This window comes from Paroedura picta, chromosome 3 (assembly GCF_049243985.1).
Source record: "Paroedura picta isolate Pp20150507F chromosome 3, Ppicta_v3.0, whole genome shotgun sequence".
In the NCBI taxonomy this organism is placed as follows: domain Eukaryota; kingdom Metazoa; phylum Chordata; class Lepidosauria; order Squamata; family Gekkonidae; genus Paroedura; species Paroedura picta.
This window is the reverse complement of record NC_135371.1, coordinates 171063812-171086113: the sequence shown is the minus strand read 5'-3', so window position 1 is coordinate 171086113 and position 22302 is coordinate 171063812. Positions and strand designations below refer to the sequence as shown.

The following is a 22302-nucleotide window of genomic DNA, read 5'->3' as shown; positions in this document are numbered from 1 at the left end:
CTCTTTTTTTCTTTGGGGGGGGGAGAAGAGAAAAATCTCAGAAATCCATTTTTTCTTATTAACGTGCAGATTTAAACTCTGCAATTTGGAGGAGCGAACCTGGGAACGAGGATAGGTGCAGAGGGCAGGAACAGATGTGAACAGGATGAGGATTAAAGAGATACTGCCTCAAATCGAAATCTGTGAATGCAAATGGCACCCTGGCCTCTGCCTCCCCCTTAGGACTGCAAAGCTGGAAGGGACCTCAACGGCCATCTAATCAACGCCCCAGCAGATGCACAATTCCTTCCCCCTCCCTTCCTCTAGTGACCCCCATTCTATGCGCTCGGAAGAGGTGACTGTACCGGTGGTACTGCAGTCTCCAAAAGATGCTCTGAGGGGGGTTCCACACTTGAGGTATCTCCCAGATCAGAAGCCATTATGGGGGTGCCAATAGCTTCCTTACTCCAATTCTGTGAAAAAGAAGGAACAGAACACAACTTGTGTTACAAAGGGTACAGAGAACAGGGCCAGACAGACCTCCCCCCCCAAATGCCAGATTCTCCCAAACAAGACAGGCCATCAATAAAGAAATCACCCCTACCTGCCTCCCGTTTCGTGGCCCCTGCCTCACCACCAAGAAACAATATTTTCCCAGCTTTGTTATTATTTGGTAACATGGCAGCCAAGAAAGGAAAGACACAAACTTTTTCCACCAGTTAAAAAGCCTGACAGTTCTAATAATCAGAAGCAGCTTAAAGCAAACTGAGCCCTTCATAGATGGAGGTCCTCTAGCTGGGGAAGAAAGGACCATACCAAACCAGGAACTGCGCCTTCCCAGGCTGGACAGAACTCAACTCACTGCAGCACGTTCGGCCAGAAACCTGGGAGTGATTCTTGATGCCTCCTTAATGATGGAGGCTCAAGTGATGAGCCTCCATCTATACCAAGCAAAGCTACTAGCATCCTATCTGGTCCTGGAACACCTAGCCACTGTGATCCACGCAATGGTCACCTCCAGGCTTGATTACTGCAACTCGCTCTACGCAGGCCTTCCCTTGACCCTGCTGCAGACACTACAGCTGGTCCAGAATGCAGCGGCTCAGGTGCTCACAGGAATGCCGTGGAGAGCCCACATAAAACCAGTCCTGCAGCAGCTGCACTGGCTTCCAATCGAATTCCAGATCCGGTTCAAGGCTTTACACAGCCTGACCACCTGAATATCTGAATACATTCCCCAGGGAGCTCACCGCTAACTTAGGATCCCTGTGTCATGAACCCCTAGTTCCTGACCCGCGTCTCTCCCCATCTTCTTTGAGGTTGCTTTATTTCTTTATGCTCCCGGATCTCCCACTGAGTTGTGGCACCTCCCTGGGTCCTCTCAGCAGTGCCCCCTCCCATCTCCTCCTTGCATTTCAAAGGCTCATCCTGCAGTCCTTCCCTTAGCTCAGGGGTAGTCAAACTGCGGCCCTCCAGATGTCCATGGACTACAATTCCCACAAGCCCCTGCCAGCAAATGCTGGCAGGGGCTTGTGGGAATTGTAGTCCATGGACATCTGGAGGGCCGCAGTTTGACTACCCCTGACTTAGCTCCTCACCCAAGGCTAGCCTCACCAGCAGTGCCGCCCATGTCCGGATCTGCTGTTTTGGCCCGTCAGAATTTTGACAGGCCAGAAATGTTTCCATCCTCTGTGCTGAAAAATCCAGATTTTATTTTCAATCTTTAATTTTTATACGGTTCTATTGTTATTTTATTACTCGTATTGTTTTATTACCTAATTTCTAACATAACAATGCAATTCAGTTTCGAATTCTGCTGGTAACCACCCCGCGAGGGCGAGTCCAAAAGGGGCGGCATATAAATTAAATTGTAAATTAAAAAATAAAAATAAAACCACTTCATTTATACTCCACTTTCCTCCCCTATGGGGCCGAAGGTGGCTTACAACATTCTCCCCCTGCCCATTTTGTCTTCACAACACTTGGAGGAGAGTATACAACTGGCTCACAGTCACCTGGCCAAGCTTTCATAGTAAGCATTTGAACCCGGGTTTCCCAGACCTAGAACAGGGGCGGCCAAACTGTAGCTCTCCAGATGTCCATGGACTACAATTCCCATGATCCCCTGCCAGTATCACTGGTTCGATATATATCAACATGAAGATCATGTTACGGCTGAACTTGCCGGCATTTGGGGTCTACACACTAAGATCTTTGACGTATGATATTCTTTTACGGTATTTAAACATTGTTGAACTCTAATAATAAATCAATGCTGGGGACTGAGCCGGGACCTTCTGCATGCCAAGCAGAGGCTCTGCCAGGGAGCCACACCCCCTTCCTAATAAACTCTCAGGAAGCTGTCTTGCCCAGGGCATCGGTCTACCAAGAATTGGGGGGGGGGATTAGCAGCTTTCGGGGGGGGGGTTATTAGACAGAGGTCATCTGCATCCTATGCGATCCAACTCTTTTCAAGGGAGACAACAGGGTTTGAACCCGGGACCTTCAGCATGTCTAGCGGAAACTCTACAGCTGAGGGGCAGCCCCTATCCCAGGGGTGCTTAGTCCCTAAGAAACATGCCCCCTAGCAGCACAGGACTGCCCCATTCCCTTCCACCCCAGGACGACCCCTCGCACCCCCTTCCCAAAACAATGCCCTTTCTGTCTCTTTGTCTCAGCCAGCCTCTCTGTCAGCCCCATATCTCTTCCCAAGGCAGAGACTCCAAGGCCTGAAGCCCACCCCGGCCCCCTGCAGACCCCTGCCCCATAAGCAGCCCCCTTTGGGGGAACCCCAGGAAGGGAAGGGGCCAAAGCCCACCCTCCCACACTGACCAGGAACAGCCCCCCAAGCCCCCACTCCCCTAGGCTTCCACTGACAAGGAAGCAGACCTGACCTCGCCTCCAGACCAAGCCTCCCCCCGCACGCCCCCAAATACACGTGTATGCCACTCACACGTACTCCCACCGTCCAGAGCAGCCAAGACTCAGGGTTGCAAGACAGCAGCGGTTGGCATGTCACCCACGCCCCTCCCCAAAAAAGAGGAGGGGAGGGCAACAACCCAGACCCCCCCTCTCCATCAGCCCCACACATCCCCCCCTTGCAATCGCGTCTCCCTCTCACCTGCAGCCTCCGCGAACACACCCACGCACGGCCGCCCCCCTCTGCGTCCACTTGGTCTCGCCCAGGGCGCCGCCTGATGGTGTCACCTAGCGCCGCCCTAAAGGACTCTCCCAGCGCTGGGCCAAACCATTCCGTTCTGGGGGGGGGGGCGGAGAAGGGGGCGGGACGGTTAAGGAGGGAGGAGGCCGTTGCCCCTATGAGGGAGAGGGAGGGGGGAAGAAGCCGGGGCGTTGTCGGGGGGGGGGGGAGGCGACCCCCGCCCAGGAATTTGGGGCCCTCCTGCTTTTGCTTTCGGTTCCTTTTGTTCTCTTGGTTTTTGGTTCCCCACTCAGGCGTTGCATGGTGAAAATAATAATATGGGAATAATAGGCTAAAAGGGCGAGGATGGTGGGGGGCGGTTGCATTTGGCCCAAAATAAAAAAATGTTAGCTCAGGCTGCGCTTAGCAGCAGTGGGAACGGCTAAGAACCAGGATGGGAGTGGTTGCCTGGAGATGTGGAACTACAATCTCTCTCTCTTGAGGTGTGGGTCTGCAAAAACACAGAGCCTCCGCTTGGCAGGCAGAAGGTCCCAGGTTCAATCCCCGGCATCTCCAGTTAGAAGGACCAGGCAGGAGGGGATGGGAGAGACCTTGGCCTGAGACCCTGGCTCAGTGGCAGAGCCTATGCTTGGCATGCAGAAGGTCCCAGGTTCAATCCCCGGCCTCTCCAGTTAGAAGGACCAGGCAGGAGGGGATGGGAAAGACCTTGGCCTGAGATCCTGGCTCAGTGGCAGAGCCTCTGCTTGGCAGGCAGAAAGTCCCAGGTTCAATCCCTGGAATCTCCAGTTAGAATGACCAGGCAGGAGGGGATGGGGAAGACCTTGGCCTGAGACCCTGGCTCAGTGGCAGAGCCTCTGCTTGGCAGGCAGGAGGTCCCAGGTTCAATCCCTGGAATCTCCAGTTAGAATGACCAGGCAGGAGGGGATGGGGAAGACCTTGGCCTGAGACCCTGGCTCAGTGGCAGAGCCCCTGCTTGGCAGGCAGAAGGTCCCAGGTTCAATCCCCGGCATCTCCAGTCAGAAGGACCAGGCAGGAGGGGAGGGGAAAGACCTTGGCCTGAGACCCTGGCTCAGTGGCAGAGTCTCTGCTTGGCAGGCAGAAGGTCCCAGGTTCAATCTCCAGCATCTCCAGTCAAAAGGACCAGGCAGGAGGGGAGGGGAAAGACCTTGGCCTGAGACCCTGGCTCAGTGGCAGAGTCTCTGCTTGGCAGGCAGAAGGCCCCAGGTTCAATCCCCAGCATCTCCAGTTAGAAGGACCAGGCAGGAAGGGATGGGAAAGATCTTGGCCTGAGACCCTGGCTCAGTGGCAGAGCCTCTGCTTGGCATGCAGAAGGTCCCAGGTTCAATCCCCGGCATCTCCAGTTAGAAGGACCAGGCAGGAAGGGAGGGGAAAGACCTTGGCCTGAGACCCTGGCTCAGTGGCAGAGCCTCTGCTTGGCAGGCAGAAGGCCCCAGGTTCAATCCCTGGCATCTCCAGCTGAAAGTACAAGATAGGACGTGTCAAAATTCCCTAGTATTCTGCCAGGTTGATTGTGATTGATCCATTTATTGCCTTGCCTTGTCAGCCAGTGAGCAATCCCAGTTCCTGAACTGCTTGGCACCTCAAGGACAAACATGCTTTCAGTTCCCATCATTCATTCTCCCCAGCCTCCCTCTTCCGCCGATTCCTCTGTAGTTTTAGTTTACTCCAAAATGTTTAGGCTCCTTTGAAATGCAGGCCATCCACTTCCCAAGAGAGGAGGGAGTGGGTGTGCTTGGGTTTATCGGGGAATCCTTCCCAAGACTTGTCATTCCTGTCTATTCCTTGTAACGATGTCTACATCTCTGAATAAAGAAACTTACTTTTAAAGAAGTTGTCCTGTTCAAGTTAACAAGTTGACTTGGCCCTGGCTCAGCCTCCGTTTCAATCCCTGGCCTCCCTAGTTAAAAGGACCAGGCCACAGGCAATTCCCACTCTAGGCTTAAAGGTGCTTTAAAATTCAATTTTTGTGCTACCTTGCAAGGACGTTGTGAGGATAAAACACAGGAGAACTATGGGTTATAAACGAAGCAAATTAAGTGGAAAGTACAACCCCCTCTAAAGGGTTTTTAAAAGCCATCCTGAAGTCCACTCCCTCCACCTCTGACGTTAACGTGGGAGTAAAATGTTTGGGAGGGTGTTGATAGGAAGTTTTGATACAGGTGCTCCCCGACCTTTAACACAAGCCAAGAAGTGTCATGCGCTACAAGGAAGTGGCAACCATGGCCCCAGAGGTGTGACACCTGAAATGCCAAGGAGGTCTCACCTGATTTAAAAATAACCCACGACCTGCGATTCGGGAGAGAAGCCAAGAGAGCAAGCGGGAAGGCCACCTTGCAGCCAAACCACCACTGGGGGCAGTCCTGAGACGTCGTCGGTTAGACCCGTCAGCCCAAGAACGGCATCTCCAAAAAGCCAAGAACGCAGTCTGCGTTCTAGTTCCTTGTATTCGGACTAGCACAGTGATATCTAATTGAGCGTTAACAAGACTTGTCATCTTCCTCTGGACCCTCAACAGACTGCGATTAGTTCCATTTTGGCACATTCACATGACCTAGCAGACTTCCGCAGGGATTGGGAGACTCTTCCGCTAGGCATACGGTTGAGGCTATTGTGCCAAAAGATCAAAACATACCCTGGGCCTCCCTGACCAGTCTGGGGTCTCCTCTAAAAGGAACCATCAAGCAAAGACGCTGCAGATATCTGTTGTTGTTGTTGTTAGGTGCGAAGTCATGTCTGACCCATTGTGACCCCATGGACAATGATCCTCCGGGCCTTCCTGTCCTCTACCATTCCCCAGAGTCCATTTAAGCTCCATCCAGCCACCACATTCTCTGTCACCCCCTTCTTCTTTTGCCCCCAATCGCTCCCAGCATTAGGCTCTTCTCCAGGGAGTCCTTCCTTCTCATGAGGTGGCCAAGGTTTTTGAGCTTCATCTTCAGGATCTGGCCTTCTAAGGAGCACGTAGGGCTGATTTCCTCTAGGACTGACCGGTTTGTTTGCCTTGCAGTCCAAGGGACTCGCAAGAGTCTTCTCCAGCACCAGAGTTCAAAAACCTCAATTCTTTGACGCTCGGCCTTCCTTATGGTCCAACTTTCACAGCGCAACTGGGAAGACCATAGCCTTGACTAGACGCACTTTTGCTGGCAGGGTGATGTCTCTGCTTTTTAGGATGCTGTCTAGATTTGCCATAGCTTTCCTCCCCAGGAGCAAGCGTCTTTTAATTTCTTTGCTGCAGTCCCCATCTGCAGTCATCTTGGAGCCCAATCCTTGCAGAACTCTGCAGATATCTGATGTTAGCCATTTTAACGTGTTGATGTATTTTTACTGGCTTTATTTCATAATAAACTTGTACGCCACCCCAAGATGATGGGCTCGAGAAGGGCGACCTATAATTTTAAATAAGAATAATATTAGGAGAAGGCGTCAGCCTCTTGAACCTGTTGTTGAACCTTCAGCCAATTTTGTGTTTCTGAAGTGAGCTCTGACAAAAAAAAAAAAGCTTCTGCTGGAATAAATTCTTTTAGTTATTAAGGCGGGCTCTCTCAACCAGGGGTTCATGAAACACTGGGAATTCTTGATGCCTCTGGAAGGGTTTCCCAAATAGTTGGGGACTAAATATTTGTATATACTTTTTAAAAGTATTCACTAATCTGTGATCTCTCAGTTTTCAGACCGGCAACCAACTCTCCTTTCCTCCTTAACTAACCCCTCCAGCATCTGTATTTAGGAGGTCAGTTTGGTAGCCACCACTGACCATAAGGAAGGCCGAGCGTCAAAGAATTGAGGCCTTTGAACTCTGGTGCTGGAGAAGACTCTTGCGAGTCCCTTGGACTGCAAGGCCAACAAACCGGCCAGTCCTAGAGGAGATCAGCCCTGACTGCTCTTTAGAAGGCCAGATCCTGAAGATGAAACTCAAATATTTTGGCCACCTCATGAGAAGGAAGGACTCCCTGGAGAAGAGCCTAATGCTGGGAGAGATCGAGGGCAAAAGAAGAAGGGGACGACAGAGAATGAGGTGGATGGATGGAGTCACTGAAGCAGTTGGTGCAAACTTAAATGGACTCCGGGGAATGGTAGAGGACAGGAAGGCCTGGAGCATCATTGTCCATGGGGTCGCGATGGGTCGGACACGACTTTGCAAATAACAACAACAACTGGCCAGTGAAATCCACCCCTGAGCCCCGAAGTGTGTGTGTGGGGGGGGAGAAACGTCAGCCCATCCCCCTTTCTTCCAGCCTTCCACTGCCTTTGAAACCTCGTTTCCCAGCATCCGTGCCAGCCGCTTATCTCCGGGGGGGGGGATTGCGTGGGGAGCCATGAGCTCATAATTGCGGCCCTCTGGGGGCCGTGGCTCGATCGGCGAGATAAAGCCCCCTCATTCCTCCTTTGAAGGCTCCGGCCAAGGGGTGTGGGAACAGGGGAGGGGAGGGAGAGATGTGGCTGTGCGATACCACGGACGAGCGATGCTGAGCACACTAAATAAATCTCCCGAGACGTATATTTCAAAAAAAGGAAAGTTGCATTGATTCAGGTGGATTCATGTCCAGGTTGCAGGCAAAGGAAGGGAGAATTGCACGAAACGAAGAGCATTTTCCCCTATCACCAATGGCCAGCTTGTGTGCGGGTAGGATGACGTCTCCCCAGGAGAGACCTGCTGTGCTGTCCCCACGGAAGGCCAGGTGCAGAGAGGGAGAGGACAATGGGAGAGAGGAGGGGTCGGATGGCAGCTCCCAGGTGAAGACAAAGAGGAGGTGACACCCCCTGCGCACCTCACAAAAGGACATTCCGCCCGGAGACTTCATTCGGATGATGTGCTTTAATTATACAACATTTGTCAGAAGGCACTTGAGAAACCTGCCAGCCCAGAAGGAAAACCCTCAAGCCCGAGCCGTCGAGCCGAGACCTACGGAAATAAGAACTCCCCCCTCCCTCCCACTGCCATGATTGCAAAGCCATATATATTTTTCAGCTGCAAACTGCATTTTGGCCCCAAAGACCACGGCATCGGTAGAATTTTACAAAACCAGACGAGATTCCCAGCATATTGAGTAGTGGGCTGTGTGTGTGTGTGTTTTTTCGGGGTATGAACTTGCAAGAGTCCAAGCTCCTATCGTCGGACTTCTGGCACCTGCGAAATTTCACACGTGCCAAATTAGTGCAGTTTCAATCCAAGTGGATTTTGTCCTTTGGATGCCAACCTCCAGGTGGGACCTGAGGATCCCTCCGTTTTACAGCTCATCTCCAGCCGACAGAATCATAGAACCATAGAGTTGGAAGGGGCCATACAGGCCATCTAGTCCAACCCCCTGCTCCACGCAGGATCGGTTCCCTTGGAGAAAATGGCTGCTTTGGAGGGGGCCCCAAATCCCACCCATTCCTGCCTGCCTCTGCAAAGTCTCCAAGTATTTCTCAACTCAGAGCTGGCCACCCCGAAATCCAGTTGCAAAGTGGATTGAAAGAGTGTGAAAGGATCTGTAAGAGAAGCAAAGGGCTGGTCGTTTAGCGGCGGGCAACCCACTGCCTCAGGGCCACTGGGATTCTTGCAGAGAATGCTGGGCTTGGACTAATTCAGCAAGGCTATCTGTGTGGTCTTTAAGTCTTCCCGCCCTTTGTGCATGAAAGCGTAACCTGTCCTGGCTCGGCCCTAAGGACCACGGTGGGCTATAAAAAGAGTAGGTGACAAACGTTGGCGGTTAACTGTCAGGAGGTCGTGGGAACGTGCTGTAGAATCACAGAGTTGGAAGGGACCTCCGGGGTCATCTAGTCCAACCCCCTGTAGAATGTCCCTGCCCACCCATGGCGGCTCCAGATTTAAAATAGATCAAATTTAAAACAGATCAGTAGACCATGGCGAATTCCGTAAATTGAAAATAGATCTATGGACTATGGGGAATTTTACTGTTTATGCATTATAACGTCTGTGATATCGAACAGGGTTCCTCAACGTGGTGCCCATGGGGGCTACAGCGCCCACGGGCATCTTTCTTGGTGCCCGCCAAGGGCTTTAAAAAGCAGGTGGGGCTGACTGGGGGTTTTGACCAGCAGCAAAAGAGATCAGCCCGCCTGGAGAAATTGGCCCCTTTGGAAGGTGGATTCCTTGAAATTATACCCCACTGAATTCCTGCCCTTTCCCCCAAGCCATGCCCTCTTCTGGCTCCACCCCCTCCCCCACATTCCCAGGTATTTCCCGACCCGGATCTGGCAACCTTAGGTGGAGAGATATTTGAAAAGGAAAGTTGACCAAAAGGGCACAATCCGTTCACGGAGTTATTGGAACTGTGCTTCGTCCACTGGAGGTTGAGCAGGTTAGACAGTGGTCATGCAAAATGAAAGTTTCTGCTTGAGCCAGGTCTGTTTGCTGAGCTGAAGCGACCCAAAAATGCTTCCGGCTAGCCTGCTAATAGCATCCTGGGCAGATTTGCAGAAGTTGTCCAGTCCAGGTATGGTTTTATCCCCCTGTTTTCTGCTCACGTGGAAGTCTCTGTCCTCTTGGAGGAGCGGAGGGGACCTGGACCATGCACAGTCTGTACGTCGGCTCACGACGCTTACTGATTGAGCAAAATGGTCCCCGCCAAGACGGTGACGGCCCAGAATCATAACACACAGAGGCCTGTGATTGGAGGAGGTTTTACACAAGGGCAGAGATGACCCCAGGGGAACTGTGCGGGGCGGGAGAAGGTGGGGGAGGAAAGCCAGAGGGAGACCCTAGGAGATGAGGACTGGGTCCGAAAGGCAGCAGGTGTCCAGATAACATCATGGGGTTGAAGGTGTAGGGGGCGGCAGCGTCATCTCCCATCAAGGGAGGGGGTGGCAGCTCTAGGGAGGAGGCTAAGGCCATTGCGGTATCCCCAGGATTCCCCTTGCGCTTCTTGGACTTGGCGGAGGAGACCTTGCGATTCCGCGTCTGGATGCCATCCTTGCGCATCGCTAGGGGACGATTCACCTGGAGGACACAAAGGGGGAGGCGTGAGTGACCCAGAAGTTGGAGAGGAATCAGGAGCCACGTGGGGGTTCGAAGGCTGGATCCGATGAGTGGAATTGTGACCGATCCGCATGACAGAGCACCAGTTGCAGTGGAACCTGCCCCTCAACTTCTGGCTTCCAACCGAAAGCCACGATTTGCAGAATAGCATACAGGAGGCCCCTTCCAGCTCAATGATTCTAAGCAATGGCTGGACACATCCTTATCCTGGCTGATCCTTGAGGCTGATCCTGCATGGAACAGGGGGTTGGGCTAGATGGCCTGTCTGGCCCCTTCCAACTCTATGATTCTATGGTTCTAAGCAGTAGCTGGACAGATCCTTATCCTGGATGCCTTAGGCTGATTCTGCACTGAACAGGGAATTGGACTAGATGGCCTGTCTGGCCCTTTCCAAATCTATGAGTCTATGATTCTAAGCTGTGGCTGGACAGATCCTTATCCTGGATGCTTGAGGCTGATCCTGCATTGAGCAGGGGCTCGGACTAGATGGCCTTTCTGTCCCCTTCCAACTCTATGATTCTGTGAACAAGCCGTGAGCAGATACAAATGATGGGAGATAAGCATGGGAAGTCTGTCACCCTGGTAGATGGAGGTTGCCCCAATTTAAGATCTGCCAAGCTTCCAAGCCCCTTGGCTTCTTTCCCAAGGATACTGCAACTCGGCTCGTTCTAGAAGCACTTGTTCCTCCGCCAAATGCCCCAGGATCTCCACCGCCCAGTCAACCTCAGAGTCTGAAGTCTTTCCTTGTTCTCCCCCTGCTTACGTTGTGCAGCTTGTAGTAGAGGCCGCAGGCGTTGCATACGGGTTCCCCGTTCATGTTCCGGCGCCAGAGGGTGGTGGTCGTCGTCTGGCAGTTACTGCACTGGGTCCCCGCTCGCTTGCTGACGATCTGCAATATTCAATTCAATTCAATTCAATTCAATTCATTCATTCAATTCAATTAAATTCATTCATTCATTCATTCATTCAATTCATTCATTCATTCAATTCAATTAAATTCATTCATTCAGTTATTCAATTCTTTCATTCATTCATTCATTCATTCATTCATTCATTCATTCATTCATTCATTCATTCAATATACCGCCCTCCCCGGAGGCTCAGGGTGGTTTACATAAAACGCATAAACAATACAAGAAACAATCCATAACCTATAAATAACCATAGCATTAATACTACTAACTGATAATTATAGTGGTAACAGTACAAACAGGTCCAGGAGCACAGCTCATTGATGGATTTCTGGGAGGGAGGGAGGGAGGGAGGGAGGGGGCAGGGGACCTTGCAGATGTTGTTGGTTGTACCTGGTCTCAACCAAATGCCTGGCGGAAGAGCGCCCTTTTGCAAGCCCTGCGGAACTGTTTTAGCTCCATCTGGGCCCTGATCTCCTCCGGGAGCTCATTCCACCAGGTGTGGGCCAGGACAGAGAAGGCTCTGGCCCTGGTTGAGGCCAGGCGGGCTTCTTTAGGGCCAGGGACCATTAGCCGGTTGGTGACGGCAGAGCGTAAAGCTTTTTGGGGGGCATAGGCAGGGAGGTGGTCTCTCAGGTACAAAAGGAACGGAAAAGAAACAAAGCCAAGCTGTCAAACAAGCTAGGGGCCAAATAGGTTGAGAAGTCTAAAATTTCTATTATCGTAAAACTATATTAAATACACATTTTATTGCACGGTCTGAAAGGTCCATACAAAAACAACACACTAAAATCTCAATAGGTTGTACAAGAAGAAGAAGAGTTGGTTTTGTATCAGTTCGAGTTTCCCGAAACGGACGAACTCTAATCGATACACCGAATCAGTATTTCAATTGATTCGAGTTATACTGGACAAGAAAAATTCAAATCCAAAAAAGTACCGAATTCCCGCCTTCACATCCCCACTAGGCCTCCTCTCATCCTCAGTCTTTCCCCCTTTCTAGGGATGCCAACCTCCAGGTGGGGCCTGAAGATCCCCTGGGATTACAGTTCATCTACAGGCAACAGAGATCAATTCTCCTAAACAAAATGGCTGCTTAGAAGGTGGTCTGTAGGGCATTATACCCCAAGGATATCCCTCACTTCCCCAAACCATCCCTTTGCAGGCTCCACCCCCTCAAATGTCCAGGTTTTTCCCAACTCAGAGCCGCCAACCTGAGCGCCTTTCAGTGTATCTGTAATTATCTGAATTAAGGGGCATGTCTTTTAAAACCTCTTCAGCATGAGGCAGAGGAAGACCAGAGTTCAAATCGATCTGAATTCAGCAGGATCCACGCCGGAAAAAAACAAAGTAAGTGCAGAATCAGCTCTGGACACTTACCAGGCGCTTCTTGGGCCGGATGAGGGGTCGGTTCTGCCCATTCATCTTGTGATAGAGTCCGCAGGCGTTGCAGAGATAGTGGCCAGTGCCGTCTCTTCGCCACAGTGGCGTGGCCGTGGCCCCACAGTTCACACACTCGCGGGCCTCTGAGAGGAAAAATTAAGGGAGGAGAGCGAATGTGAGACTTTTACTTCGGAAGCAGTGCCAAGCTGGAGAACAGTAATCCCAAAAAATCTGAGTTTGGATTTTGTTGGAATCAAACAAAATTTGTTCCTTTGAAACCTAGCGGTTGTGCAGTGGGATATTTCTGATTCGAAAACCACCCACCCACCTCCAATTCCTTGGAGATTGATTCCGGTGGGTAGCTGAATTCAATTTCCATTTTGATTTTGGGTGCTTTAAAAATTTTCCTCTGCAACATGCATAATTGATCTGGAGTGACCCTACCTTTCCCCCCGCAATATCCAGAATTGGATATACCGTAACCCTCGATATTTGAAAAATCGCCAGCAGTAAGTGTGCAGATTTCTGCTTTTTGTGAATTAATTTCCTGTTCCAAAGCAGTCTTCCCTGATTGGCCAGGGCATCAGTTCAAAGACTTCCTGGTTCCCGGTTGCAAGGCTCGTCTTAAAGTGACTGTGCTCCAGAAGCCCTAACTTCTCTCAGCAGAGATATGCCTCTTTGATTTATTCCCCCTCCTCTGCTGTCTCCAATCCTCTTCCCCCCTTCAAGGAAACAAAGAGACTCCTGCTGAGCTTAGCTCCCCTCCCCACTCTGAGCTTCCCCAATCAAGTGCAGAACACTTTCTGTTTCAATTGGGGGGGAGGGATAGAAGAAGACCCTCCAAATCGATCTGAATTCAGCAGGATCCACAACGAAAAAAACAAAGAAAGTGTAGAATCAGTCCTGGAACCAGTAACATAGCTGCCTGCCTCCAGCACATCTGAAGATCAAGAGAAGATCAGGTCTACTACCTGTTCAGCAGTGGGAAGTGGTAAACTGGGACAATAACATTTCAGATTGTGAGTGTATGTTGGGGGGGGGGGGGTTACATTTCCAAAAATTTCACTACAAGTGGGTCAGAATCTTTCTGATTTTTTCCTTAACTGGCTGGAAATTATTTACACGTGTGAGAACATCTGGAATCTCCCATCTTAGGCAGATTGTAAGTGGGTGTGAAGAAGGGATTGTGTTCATGCTTGGCTCTTGTGGTCCTTTCTTGCATGCCCAGGGAAATACCCAACACCACTTCAGGATTAGAAAGCGGATTTCCTCCAGTCCAAACTAGTCAGGGATTCTATTTTTGTTGGGGGCGGGCATCATCTGAGCATGGAATTGGGGTCACTGTGGGTGGGCAGAGTAGTTGTGAGTTTCCTGCATTCTGCAGGGGGTTGGACTAGATGACCCTGGGGGGCCCTTCCAACTCCGTGATTCTCTGATCTGCCGCCTAATTCCCACATCATTCTGTTGTAGGATGGTCAGTTCCAGCTGGGGAAAATCCTAGAAATTTGAGGGCAGGAGCTGGACAGGGTGAGTGTTCAGAGGGGCAGGAGACCATCCAGCCCTCCCTCCAACTCTGCCTCCCAGTGGAACTGATCTCTATCGTCCGGAGATTATTCGTCACTCCCGGATGGCTCCAGGCCTCACCTCGTGAAATGTCCATCCTAACATATTGACCCAGCCCCAGATCTCACCGTTGGGGGAGAGATGCATCGCCGCCCGCAGTTTGGGGGAGTATCCAGCGGTCAGGGGGCTCCCAGCAGGTTGGAAGTATCCGTACTCCTGCCCCATAGCGTAAGGGGGATGGACTACTCCTGTTGAAGACCCCAAGGGCTGCAGTTCGGTGTGGGTGGGGGGACTCATCCTCTCTGTCTTCAGCATCTCCAGGAATCGGGGGCTCCCCTTGTCTTCGGGGGTCAGGTCCTTGGGCGAAGGAGGGCTCTGGAGGGGCTGGTACGACAGAGAAGATGAGGTGTAGATCGGGAGTCCGGCCGGAGGTTTCCCTGACGAGCTGGAGGCCCATGCCGCTGCGCTGTACGGGAGTCCCTCCACCCACTGCAAACCATTGAGGCCCGGATACAGCTGCCGCCCTGTGGAGGGGAGGAAAGAAAAGCCTTAGTTGTGTTTCGTGTGGCAGAGGACATTAGGGACGCTGGCTTCCAGGTGGGGCCTGGGGATCCCCAGAATGACAGCTCCTCTCCAGACTGCAGAGCTCAGTTCCCCTGGAGGAAAGGGCTGCTTGGGAGGGGGGACTCTGTGGCCTTGGACCCCACTGAGGGTCAGGGATGCCAGCCTCCAGGTGGGGCCTGGGGATCCCCTGGAATTCCAGCTCCTCTCCAGGCTGCAGAGCTCAGTTCCCCTGGAGGAAAGGGCTGCTTGGGAGGGGGGACTCTGTGGCCTTGGACCCCACGGAGGGTCAGAGATGCCAGCCTCCAGGTGGGGCCTGGGGATCCCCTGGAATTGCAGCCCCTCTCCAGACTGCAGAGATCAGTTCCCCTGGAGAAAAGGGCTGCTTGGGAGGGGGGACTCAGGGATGCCAGCCTCCAGGTGGGGCCTGGGGATCCCCTGGAATTCCAGCTCCTCTCCAGACTGCAGAGATCAGTTCCCCTGGAGGAAAGGGCTGCTTGGGAGAGGGGACTCTGTGGCCTTGGACCCCACTGAGGGTCAGGGATGCCAGCCTCCAGGTGGGGCCTGGGGATCCCCTGGAATTGCAGCCCCTCTCCAGACTGCAGAGGTCAGTTCCCCTGGAGGAAAGGGCTGCTTGGGAGGGGGGACTCTGTGGCCTTGGACCCCACTGAGGGTCAGGGATGCCAGCCTCCAGGTGGGGCCTGGAGATCCCCCGGAATTCCAGCTCCTCTCCAGACTGCAGAGATCAGTTCCCCTGGAGGAAAGGGCTGCTTGGGAGAGGGGACTCTGTGGCCTTGGACCCCACTGAGGGTCAGGGATGCCAGCCTCCAGGTGGGGCCTGGGGATCCCCTGGAATTCCAGCTCCTCTCCAGACTGCAGAGATCAGTTCCCCTGGAGGAAAGGGCTGCTTGGGAGGGGGACTCTGTGGCCTTGGACCCCACTGAGGGTCAGGGATGCCAGCCTCCAGGTGGGGCCTGGGGATCCCCTGGAATTGCAGCCCCTCTCCAGACTGCAGAGGTCAGTTCCCCTGGAGGAAAGGGCTGCTTGGGACTCTGGGGCCTTGGACCACACTGAAGTGCAGATCTGCAAATCTCTAGGAGTTTCTTAACCTGCATTTCACCCCCCTACCCACCCATCTCCTGCCGGTGGCCATGGAGACAATGGGGCAAAGAACCCTTGTGCCAGTGGACTCAAACCTTGCTCTTCCACTGTGGGCGAGCACAGCTACCCACCGGAAACTATTTAGGCATCCCAAAACATTCACTAGCCTTTGGCTGGACTTGAAAACATAGCAAGGTCTTTCTCCCTGTAGGACTTGCCACTAAGTACGACCATTTCCCACCCACCCCCTGTGCAGACACACCTGGGATGCCCAGAGGCACCCTGAATCTTTGCGCCTCTCGTTTTGGAAGTCCTGAGCCAGGCCACCAGAAACGCCTGCATCAGAGGCCTCCGTCCGGTCAAGGTTATTGACACTTCTGCCTACGTACCTGGAGAATTTCTGTAGGGTTCAGACATGCGAGAGAAATACATGGGCACCGTCCCAGAATCCACATTCTCTGAACCGTCGAAGAAGAGCTCTGCATCCTCGCTGGCGTGCAAGTGGGAGGGCTCCAAATAAGGGGGGGCAGCGTCGTGTTCCCCCATGGCAGAGTAATCCATTGCCCACGGTCAGCGGCCACGTCTCCGAAACAGTGAGCCTAAAGGGTCAGGGAAGAGGGTGGCACAGTGAATCGGGAATCCAGAGGAATCATAACAGGACGCCCTAAAAGGCGTGGAATCCCCTGGAATAACAATAACAATAACAATAACAATAACAATAACAATAACAATAACAATAACAATAACAATAACAATAACAATAACAATAACAATAACAATAACAATAACAATAACAATAACAATAACAATAACAATAACAATAACAATAACAATAACAATAACAATTGTTATAATAACCATAATAATTGTTGTTGTTGTTAATATTATTATTATTTAATTTTTAGACCGCCCTTCTCCAAATAGGTCTCAGGTCGGTTTACAACATAAACAGTTAAAACCCAATAAAATCCCCATAAAAACCCCAATTAACATCAACAACAAGTCACATATAACATATAAGCGGCGGTGGTCACAATTCTGATGGTATTTACCCGACTTCCCCCCAAGTTCAGTCTGGTGGGGAGAATAATATTCAGAAGAGGGTGGCGCCAATGCAATAGATCTAACAATGATCTCAATTATAGCCTATTTCCAGACTAAAAAGATCAGTTCCCTTGGAGAAAATGGCTGTTTCGGAGGGTGGGCTTCGTAGCACAGCCTTTCTCAATTTTTTTACCGTTAAGAAACCCCTGAAATATTATTCAGGCTTTGAGGAACCCAAAAAGTGTCGTGATCATGCAGAACAGGGTCGGGAAGCAGAGCTGTGGACACGCCCACCCAGGGCCCCTTCCCTTCCCTCCCCTTTCCACCCCTCCAGTCCCATCATTAACAATTTTTAAAAATATATATTAAAAATGAATTAGCTCCCACCCATTCTAGAATGGCCAGCCAGTTCCTCTGGAGGGCCAACAACAGGGTAGAGATGCTAAGGCCTTCATAAGAACCTCAGAAGAGCCCTGGTGGATCAGACTAGCGGTCCTTCTAGTCCAGCATCCTGTCTCACACAGTGGCCAACCAGTTCCTCTGGAGGGCCAACAACAGGGCAGAGAGGCTGAGGCATTAATAGGAGAGGCCAAGACCTTAATAAAAACACCAGAAGAGCCTTGCTGGATCAGACCAGTAATCCATCTCCTCCAGCATCCCATCTCATACACTGGCTGACCAGTTCCTCTGGAGAGCCAACAACAGGGCAGAGAGGCTGAGGCATTAATAGGAGAGGCCAAGACCTTAATAAATATACCAGAAGAACCCTTCCTGAATCAAACCAGTGAAGGTCCCTCTAGTCCAGCATCCTGCCTCACACAGTGGCCAACCAGTTCCTCTGGTGGGCCAACAACAGGGCAGAGAGGCTGAGACCTTCCCCTGAGGTTGCCTCCTGGCACTGATATTCAGAGGTTTACAGTGTCTGAACATGGACTCTCCCTTCATCCATCATGACAAGTCACCTCTGATAGACTATGACTCTTCCTGGCCTCTGGCCATAGCTACACCCTTTGGCAGCATTTTGATCACTGGGGCAAAGCAGAACTTCCTTTTGTCCATGCAGAACCTACCGCCCATCGGCTTCATTGGACGCTCTCAAATTGTTAGTATTTTGGGAGAGGGGTGAAACAGTCCCATTAGGAAAACAGCAGATCCCTTTGCCATTCTTCTGGGCCTACTGAGGTCACCTCAGCCTTCCCCCGGCCCTGAAAGGCAGTTGGATCTGCTGCCAGGTCTTATCGGCCCATCTCTGCAGCGTGCTCAGGCCCAGCTCCTTGAAGGAAGCTTTTGAAATCGCCCTTGAATCAAAGCCAGCTTCCTTCGAACGTGGGACCGGGGCCACTGCCGTCTTCTGATTCGCTTCCTCTCTCTTCCACCTCTGGGGGCTTGAAAGGACCTCCTTGACCCATCCCGACGATGTAGGAGGCAAATGGAGCCGGTGCTGAGATTCGTACATGTTGTATGTTTGTGGCATTGTATTTTAAAACTGAAGTCCCACATGCACAGGATGGGCTCTTGGGGCAGCGGACAAAGGCTTTCAATTCCAATGAATAAAAATGACAGCCGACACGGTCATTAATTGTGAGGGGAAGCTAAAAACAGAGGGAAGGAGGTATGGTATAAACCAGGCTCAGAAGCTAGGAGGGTCAGTACTTGGGTCAGACCACCAAGGAAGGCTATGCAGAGGCAGGAGATGGCAAACCACCTCTGTTTCTCGCTTGCCTTGAAAGACCCTTGCTGGAAGGGCCAGAAGTTGGAAGTTAATCAGGGTCAGTACTCGGGTGAGAGACCACCAAGAAAGGCTCTGCAGAGGCAGGGAACGGAAAACCACCTCTGTTTCTCACTTGCTTTGAAAGGCCCTTGCTGGAAGGGCCAGAAGTTGGAAGTTAATCAGGGTCAGTACTCGGGTGAGAGACCACCAAGAAAGGCTCTGCAGAGGCAGGGAACAGCAAACCACCTCTGTTTCTCGCTTGCCTTGAAAGGCCCTTGCTGGAAGGGCCAGAAGTTGGAACTTAAGCAGGGTCAGTACTCGGGTGAGAGACCACCAAGAAAGGCTCTGCAGAGGCAGGGAACAGCAAACCACCTCTGTTTCTCGCTGGCCTTAAAGGCCCTTGCTGGAAGGGCCAGAAGTTGGAAGTTAATCAGGGTCAGTACTCGGGTGAGAGACCACCAAGAAAGGCTCTGCAGAGGCAGGGAACAGCAAACCACCTCTGTTTCTCACTTGCCTTGAAAGGCCCTTGCTGGGGAGGCCAGAAGTTGGAAGTTAAGCAGGTTCAGTACACGGGCGGGAGGCCACCAAGGAAGGCTCTGCAGAGACCAGCAATGGCAAGCCACCTCTGGTTCTCATTAGCCTGGGGCTGCCATAAGCAGGTTGCAACTTGACTGCATGAATGCATGTAGCTAAAAACATAAGTGAACAACACAGAAGTCCAGAAGTGCATCCTGAGATCCACGATGAATGCGTTAGATCAGGGTTCCCAACCTTGATGAGCTTGCACACATGTTTAGACTTCCGACCCAGAGTGACTTGATGGGAAAAAAGGGGAAAGAAAAATTGGCATGGAAGATTTGTGTCCTCTTTTCAAGATTTGCGTCCTCTTTCCCCTAGCCGGCACCCCCAGCTGGCCAGATACTGTACTGAGCACGTGTGTAAACATGTACACCTGAACCTAGCATGCTAGCACACAACTTCTCTTCCTGACAACCATTCACAAGAGCCGCCCTTCGAGATACTAAATGCGGCTGAATGTGGCTGCCGTTCTACAGAGAAGCACAAACAGATCCTGCGACTGATTATATTCTGCTACACATCCGTAGACACCGGCGACAAACACGCTGGACTGCCGAAACCAGGGACAGGGTATGGCTGAGCCAATGAATTAATTCATTTTCTTGCTTCATTCAAGGTTGCCAATCTCCAGATGGGGCCTGGAGAACTCCCAATAGGACAACTCATTTCCAGACTGCGGAGAACAGTTCCCCTGGAGAAAATGGAAGCTTCAGAGGGTGGCTTGTATGGGCCTGTATCCTGCCCAGGTCCTCCCAGTCCCCAAACCCCATCCTTCTCAGGGTTCACCCTTCCCCCAAATCTCCAGGTTCTTCCCAACCCAGCTAGCAACCTTGCTCCAAGGCGGCTTAAGATATGGACTGTTGTGAATTTTTTTGGTGGTTCTCTTGCCCTGAATTTGAACCGGGCTTGGTTCTTTAATTATAAAAGGTTTCTGGTCCCAATTTAAGCTCATAGTAAAGGTAAAGGTGTCCCCTGTGCAAGCACCGAGTCATGTCTGACCCTTCGGGTGACGGCCTCCAGCGTTTTCATGGCAGACTCAATATGGGGTGGTTTGCCAGTGCCTTCCCCAGTCACCGTTTACCCCCCAGCAAGCTGGGTCCTCATTTTACCGACCTCGGAAGGATGGAAGGCTGAGTCAACCTTGAGCCAGCTTCTGGGATCGAACTCCCAGCTTCATGGGCAGAGCTTCAGACTGCATGTCTGCTGCCTTATAGTGCAATTCCCCAATTGCAGAGCTGTGGGGATAGAGCTCTATGAGAACTGTATGCGAGGGGTAGAAACTGGGGGTGCATGGTATCACACCCTACTAAGGCTCTTCCCCTCCCAAAACCCTACTCTCTCAGGCTCCATCCTCAAATCTCCAGGTGTCCCCTAACCCAAAGTTGGCAAACCTTTGACCCTTTGTAATGAGGGCAGAGCCACGGGGAGGGAGGAGGGCAAAGGTGCTCCTTGCAAAAGCAGAAAGAATAGAAGCCGGGCCTTGCTGATGCAGCCATTTTACTTGGTCCCAAATTCTCCTGCTTTTGATAATCCACAAAGCAAGGTCGGCACAAAATTCTGCACCACAAACGTCAGCTTATCTGTGGGCCACACCGGGCCTTATCAACAGGAATTAAATTTCCTTTTCGAATATTTTCATTTCAGCCTGAATGACAGCCCCACCGGCGAAGCAACCCCGCTGTTTTACGCCCTGGGGGCCCCAGAGATTATAGAAGCTTATCGCCAGGGCTGACTTCAGATAACCAATGCCCCACTGATAGTATTTATTCGGGCACCCGCGCTATCGAACGGGAGCTGGGCTTTTGCACCCACCCTGAGACGGAGCAGATGTGGCTGCTACAGAGAGGCCAGCTGGCGTTTCTGCCCCATTTCCCCCCATGCCAGAAGTCCCGGAAGAACGCGGAACCTTCCAAAGAACTCAGGTCACCGAGCGCCTAGGCAGAAGGTAAACCGGTGAGGGGAATTCTGGCAGTTCGGGAATTCTGGCTGTATTCAGGTAGAGAAAAGTGGCATATAAGTACCAACTCCTCCTCCTCCTCCCTCCTCCTCCTCCCCCTCCTCCTCCTCCTCTTCTTCTTCTTCTTCTTCCTCTTCTTCTTCTTCTAGCCAAACTGTGGCTCTCCAGATGTCCATGCACTACAATTCCCATGAGCCCCTGCCAGCAGGAATTACAACTCATCTCCCGACTACAGTTTCCCTGGAGAAAATGGATGCTTTAGAGCAGGGGTAGTCAAACTGCGGCCCTCCAGATGCGGCCCTGCCAGATGCTGCGAATGCTGGCAGGGGCTCATGGGAATTGTAGTCCATGGACATCTGGAGGGCCGCAGTTTGACTAACCCTGTTTTAGAGCCACTTTGGGACTCCTTCGGGTAGTGAAAAGCGGGGTATAAAAACACCAGCTCTTCTTTTTATCCTACAAGGAGCACCAACCCCCTTGAGCCCAGCATGGGCTCATGGGCATTGTAGTCCATGGACCTCTGGAGAGCCACAATTCGTCCACCCCTGTGCTAGACCTTTCTGTCCCTGAAGAGACTGCCCGTAGCTGTGTGTGAAGAGCAACATTTCCATATTAGGTGCCTCGTAGTAACAACAGCAAGACAGGGCAGGGCGGTTCCTGGTTCGAATGTCGCCTCCCCACTGAACTTCCACTGAACAAAAAAATGTGTTTTTTTCCTGGGGTTTCTCGGTTCGGTTCTGCCTCTTGTCCCACCATGCCGATTTCGCTCTTTTCCACTGCTCCAGGCAGACGAACGCTCTGTCTCGATCTACCCCGCAAGGCTGTTGTGTGGATGGTGCCCCCCCTGGCCAAGCTGCTTGCCCTGCCGCAACCCCTGTGAAAGAGTCCTTCAACCCCTAAAAGGCTCCCGACCCCCAGGTTGAGAACCACTGTCCTAAATGGACTTAGGGGAGCCAGCCCCACCCGCCCTCCTTTATTTTATTTATGCTTGTATTTATCGACCGCCACTCCCAAACAGTCAGCTCGTGGCAATTCACAACGAGGTCCCCAAGGACCATTACGATGAAGTACATAAAATCACATGGAGAGGTAAAAGTGATCTACAAGTTAATGGCAGTCGGGAGCATTTTGGGAGGAGGGGGGTGCTGATGAGGCCGACGCTTTGTGCAGCCCACACTAAATCATCCATATTCAATTATTTAAAAGTGGAATGATATTTCCAGAAAACATAGGCCACGACAAATAATCAGGTGGCTTTAAAAATGGAATTCCCCCTCACGGCGATCTGAATTTCCGTCAGGGAATGAGGAATCCGTGACAGGATTGATGTTGGTTCAGCTCACTCCAGTG

The 22302-nt window shown here is 51.7% G+C and overlaps 2 protein-coding genes across 5 annotated transcripts in view; one reads left to right on the top strand and one right to left on the bottom strand.

Moving 5' to 3' along the window:
- The window catches only part of HDAC6 (histone deacetylase 6), a 55018-nt gene that overhangs the window by 30411 nt on the left and 2305 nt on the right, over window positions 1-22302 (bottom strand). Inside the window, exons 2-6 of one of the 3 annotated variants that reach the window (XM_077329498.1) lie at window positions 16051-16260; window positions 14128-14523; window positions 12434-12579; window positions 10906-11031; window positions 345-452 (exon numbers count right to left, since the gene is read on the bottom strand). In XM_077329498.1, coding sequence (XP_077185613.1) covers window positions 345-452; window positions 10906-11031; window positions 12434-12579; window positions 14128-14523; window positions 16051-16222 — 948 coding nt within the window. In that variant the 5' untranslated portion in view covers window positions 16223-16260. Of the gene's footprint in view, window positions 1-344; window positions 453-2932; window positions 3075-3100; window positions 3259-10905; window positions 11032-12433; window positions 12580-14127; window positions 14524-16050; window positions 16261-22302 lie in introns of those variants that run through there. The other 2 variants (XM_077329500.1, XM_077329499.1) reach the window with 2 other exon arrangements.
- Window positions 20773-22302, top strand: part of LOC143833558 (chemokine-like protein TAFA-1) — a 36552-nt gene continuing 35022 nt past the window's right edge. The window contains exon 1 of one of the 2 annotated variants that reach the window (XM_077329511.1): window positions 20773-20940. In XM_077329511.1, coding sequence (XP_077185626.1) covers window positions 20873-20940 — 68 coding nt within the window. In that variant the 5' untranslated portion in view covers window positions 20773-20872. The remainder of the gene's footprint in view (window positions 20941-22302) is intronic. The other variant, XM_077329510.1, reaches the window with a different exon arrangement.